Source organism: Montipora foliosa, chromosome 3, assembly GCF_036669935.1.
Source record: "Montipora foliosa isolate CH-2021 chromosome 3, ASM3666993v2, whole genome shotgun sequence".
Classification (NCBI taxonomy): Eukaryota; Metazoa; Cnidaria; class Anthozoa; order Scleractinia; family Acroporidae; genus Montipora; species Montipora foliosa.
In genome coordinates this window covers 71,067,854-71,072,341 of record NC_090871.1, presented here as the reverse complement: position 1 = coordinate 71,072,341, position 4,488 = coordinate 71,067,854, and the positions used below count along the sequence as shown (strand labels likewise).

At 42.4% G+C, this 4,488-nt stretch overlaps 1 protein-coding gene across 1 annotated transcript in view; it reads left to right on the top strand.

Annotated features, from left to right (window-relative positions):
- The window catches only part of LOC137996308 (neural cell adhesion molecule 2-like), a 30,616-nt gene extending 26,382 nt beyond the window's left edge, over nucleotides 1-4,234 (top strand). The window contains exons 8-10 of the mRNA XM_068841711.1: nucleotides 402-701; nucleotides 2,215-2,514; nucleotides 3,791-4,234. Of these exons, the coding sequence (XP_068697812.1) occupies nucleotides 402-701; nucleotides 2,215-2,514; nucleotides 3,791-3,864 (674 nt within the window). The 3' untranslated portion in view covers nucleotides 3,865-4,234. The remainder of the gene's footprint in view (nucleotides 1-401; nucleotides 702-2,214; nucleotides 2,515-3,790) is intronic.
- The last annotated feature ends 254 nt before the right edge of the window (nucleotides 4,235-4,488 follow it).

Below are 4,488 nucleotides of genomic sequence, written 5' to 3'. Positions count from 1 at the left end.
GAATAATAATTTATTTTATTACTTGAGCAGTGACGAAAGAAAACGGCGAAAGGAAAGCCTGAAAATTTTCAGGCTTGAAAGGGAATTCGGGCCTGACCTCTGCGATACCTTAACGAGTTAACGACAGGGGCCCTTTTATATGATTTCGTTCCTTGGCCTCCCAGGAGATCGTCCTGGAAAATGGCGATATTTGACATCTCTCCACGTTGCGGCGAAACACTTTTCGCGTCCATTCGCGCATCACGTCTCTTCACTGGAGGATAATTACCTGGATCGCCTGTTTTCGTCTGTATTTTTTTCCACAAGTAGAGCATTGTATCAGATGTGTTGAAATTGCATGGATTGGGAACAAAATTGTTTGCGATTTAAATTAATTAAAAACACCTCTGTGATAATTACAGGTGCACCCGGACGTCCAATTTTCTACGAACCCAAAGGAACGCTTATTGACACAACCAGTTTTACACTCAAGTGGCGCAAGCCCCAGGATACTGGAGGTGATAATGAGATCCAGTATATAGTCAAATACCGCCACCAGAGCAAAAGAAAACCAGGACCTTGGAAAGAGTTTCAAACAAAAGAGCTGGAATATCAAATCAAAGATCTAGACAGGAATAAGAAATACAAATTTCAGGTGATCGCCAAGAATAGAGGTGAAGGCAACCCCGATGAGAGATTTTACCGAATTAATGTGAAGCCAGGTATGACAAGTCTCGTTAATAAGATTCGTCGCGATAGCGAGGCTGATAGGACACTAACAAAGAGAACGTAAAACTAGCAGTAATCAAGGATTAGTGAAGTGCGTTCGATTCGTGTTTTGTCGTCAACGAGACATTTGAAAGTTGTATATTTTGGTGAGAATCGTTTTGGAATGCATGTGTTATATAATGCAATATCAGTTTGGTGGCGTGACTTCTTAGCGTGTACACGCGGGGACGGTCACCCATCCAGGTTTTAGGTTGATTGAGCAACAGAACGGGAACTTAGCGACGGGAGAGCGCGCGGAGTAGTCTGGATTCTACTGTAATCTTACCCAATATGGACATTTTTCTGCGCGTGCCGTCTTCAACTGACGTTCCCTTTCTGTTGCACAATCAGCGTAAATATTAACCTCATCCAACCGGACTTGACTCACTATCACATGAAATTGAGGTTGTTTTGTGCAGGACAAAATGCTGAAATAGTATGGTATCACGATCGATACCTGAGCCGAAGGTCATCCCGAGGGATTGGAACGATTAGAATGGGTTCGACGGAGGAGAACGTAATGGAAGTAGTTGGAAAGATCATTTGCAGTTAGTTGAACAACTTAAGAAGCCACAGGAAAAAATTCCAGGCGGGAACAGGATTCGAACCCTTGACCGAGCGATTGCGTTGCTTACTTAGTACTTACTTACTTACTTTGCGTCTTTACTTACAACCAACTGAGCTATCAAGCCTATTGTGAGTTCTTAAGTGAGCTGTTTTCCTTTTTAACTTGTCTTCACACAACCACATTTACATTGCCAAGTATCTTTTCTCCATTAGAGATGATTTAGTGATTAGTATAAAAATCTGGGAGACACCACTGTCCTAGCGCGCGAATTGTTCTCTTCCGGTCGCCGTCCGCGTCTCAAACAACGAGGGTGCTTAAGCTCCCCGCTTATCCTGCAAAATCGCGCGAAATATCGCCTGATACTTAGCCGACAAGGCCGTAGGCCGAGCTTCCTAAAATCAGGCGATATTCCGCAAGATTGAGCAGGATAATACGTAGAGTACGCGCGACGAATATTGAGCGCGCTTTGACCATATTTGGACATTGCCACAATGTGTTGAATAATAATTTATTTTATTACTTGAGCAGTGACGAAAGAAAACGGCGAAAGGAAAGCCTGAAAATTTTCAGGCTTGAAAGGGAATTCGGGCCTGACCTCTGCGATACCTTAACGAGTTGACGATAGGGGCCCTTTTATATGACTTCGTTCCTTGGCCTTCCTGGAGATCGTCCTGGAAAATGGCGATATTTGACATCTCTCCACGTTGCGGCAAAACACTTTTCGTGTCCATTCGCGCATCACGTCTCTTCACTGGAGGATAATTACCTGGATCGCCTGTTTTCGTCTGTATTTTTTTCCACAAGTAGAGCATTGTATCAGATGTGTTGAAATTGCATGGATTGGGAACAAAATTGTTTGCGATTTAAATTAATTAAAAACACCTCTGTGATAATTACAGGTGCACCCGGACGTCCAATTATCTACGAACCCAAAGGAACGCTTATTGACACAACCAGTTTTACACTCAAGTGGCGCAAGCCCCAGGATACTGGAGGTGATAATGAGACCCAGTATGTAGTCAAATACCGCCACCAGAGCAAAAGAAAACCAGGACCTTGGAAACAGTTTCAAACAAAAGAGCTGGAATATCAAATCAAAGATCTAGACAGGAATAAGAAATACAAATTTCAGGTGATCGCCAAGAATAGAGGTGAAGGCAACCCCGATGAGAGATTTTACCGAATTAATGTGAAGCCAGGTATGACAAGTCTCGTTAATAAGATTCGTCGCGATAGCGAGGCTGATAGGACACTAACAAAGAGAACGTAAAACTAGCAGTAATCAAGGATTAGTGAAGTGCGTTCGATTCGTGTTTTGTCGTCAACGAGACATTTGAAAGTTGTATATTTTGGTGAGAATCGTTTTGGAATGCATGTGTTATATAATGCAATATCAGTTTGGTGGCGTGACTTCTTAGCGTGTACACGCGGGGACGGTCACCCATCCAGGTTTTAGGTTGATTGAGCAACAGAACGGGAACTTAGCGACGGGAGAGCGCGCGGAGTAGCCTGGATTCTACTGTAATCTTACCCAATATGGACATTTTTCTGCGCGTGCCGTCTTCAACTGACGTTCCCTTTCTGTTGCACAATCAGCGTAAATATTAACCTCATCCAACCGGACTTGACTCACTATCACATGAAATTGAGGTTGTTTTGTGCAGGACAAAATGCTGAAATAGTATGGTATCACGATCGATACCTGAGCCGAAGGTCATCCCGAGGGATTGGAACGATTAGAATGGGTTCGACGGAGGAGAACGTACATTTGCAGTTAGTTGAACAACTTAAGAAGCCACAGGAAAAAATTCCAGGCGGGAACAGGATTCGAACCCTTGACCGAGCGATTGCGTTGCTTACTTAGTACTTACTTACTCACTTTGCGTCTTTACTTACAACCAACTGAGCTATCAAGCCTATTGTGAGTTCTAATTTAGCCCATATGAGGTGAACGAAATGATTTTTTAAGATATATTTAGTGTCTAAGGAAAAAATGAGCTTAACAAGCTTGTTCCTTTGTTGCCTTTATTTGTACCCACCAAACGTCGTTATCAAGTTGAAGTTATTCGAAAGTTGTCGGTTCAAGTGTTGATAAGTTTTGCCATTGGTCTAGCCAAACACAGGAGACACAGTGCAGGCTTTCTTCATTAGCGTCGCACTGATTGGCTCCTGTGATTGTTGCGTCTGTTGAGATTCCTAAGATGTGAATGTCAATTTTCCTTACTTACTTCCATACATTACTTCTTATATCATTTATGGGAATTTCGTGATATATCTAGACAAAACCCAAGTGATAAATCTCTTTATTCTCCTCACCAGTCTGCTTAACAATGTATTGAACTTTGGAGGAGAAGATTTATTTCCATTACTCTTGGGAGTCAAAGGGTTGAGGCGCTTCGCCAACAAACGCCCAAACTGAAAACGAAACGGAAATTTATATCAAATCTAACTTTTTCCCGACTTTCATCTTTTCAGAACCCCGGAGTTCGCAGTCCCGGCTTGTCGCCAGTGTTATGGTAACGTTTATTTCGGCCATTCTGCTTCTTTGACGGACGATGAGCAAGAAGATTCCTCAACAACACTTCCGGAAACCGACGCCGGCTTATGCAAATCATCTGTTTCTCGTTTAGTGCGTTAAAACTGTTGTAAGCAACATCCTCAATGAAGGACAGGCATGTTGGTTGCAAGAATCCGAAGTCTAAGTTTCGGTAACAATTTATTCTAACCTCTCCCATCAAGGAATGAAAGTGGCCAGGAGCGCATGAGTAGGAGCTTGCCTCTCCTATACAAGCCCTATGAGTCAACCTTTGCTCGTATCTTTCTATTTTTAGAACGCCACGAGTTCTTCGGCTCTGCAAACATTGTTTAGAATGGCCAATCAGAATAAAGGTATTGTGGAACAAAGACAAAAATAGCAAAAACAATGTATGCAAATTGTGCAAATTGATGTAAATTGTTGTAAATGCGAGTTTCCTGCTGAAGGATTAGTTTTAAAAATAGAAAGATACGCGCAAAGGTTGACTCAAGGATATAATGCATTGAGGAGGCTCCTAGTCATGGGCTCCTGAACTGGTACAACTGGTGTCAAAATATTGAAAAAGAGACGAACGCCTAATTAAGACGGCAGATGACATGGTTTTGAAATGAAATGGATTTAAGAGTCTACTACTCAA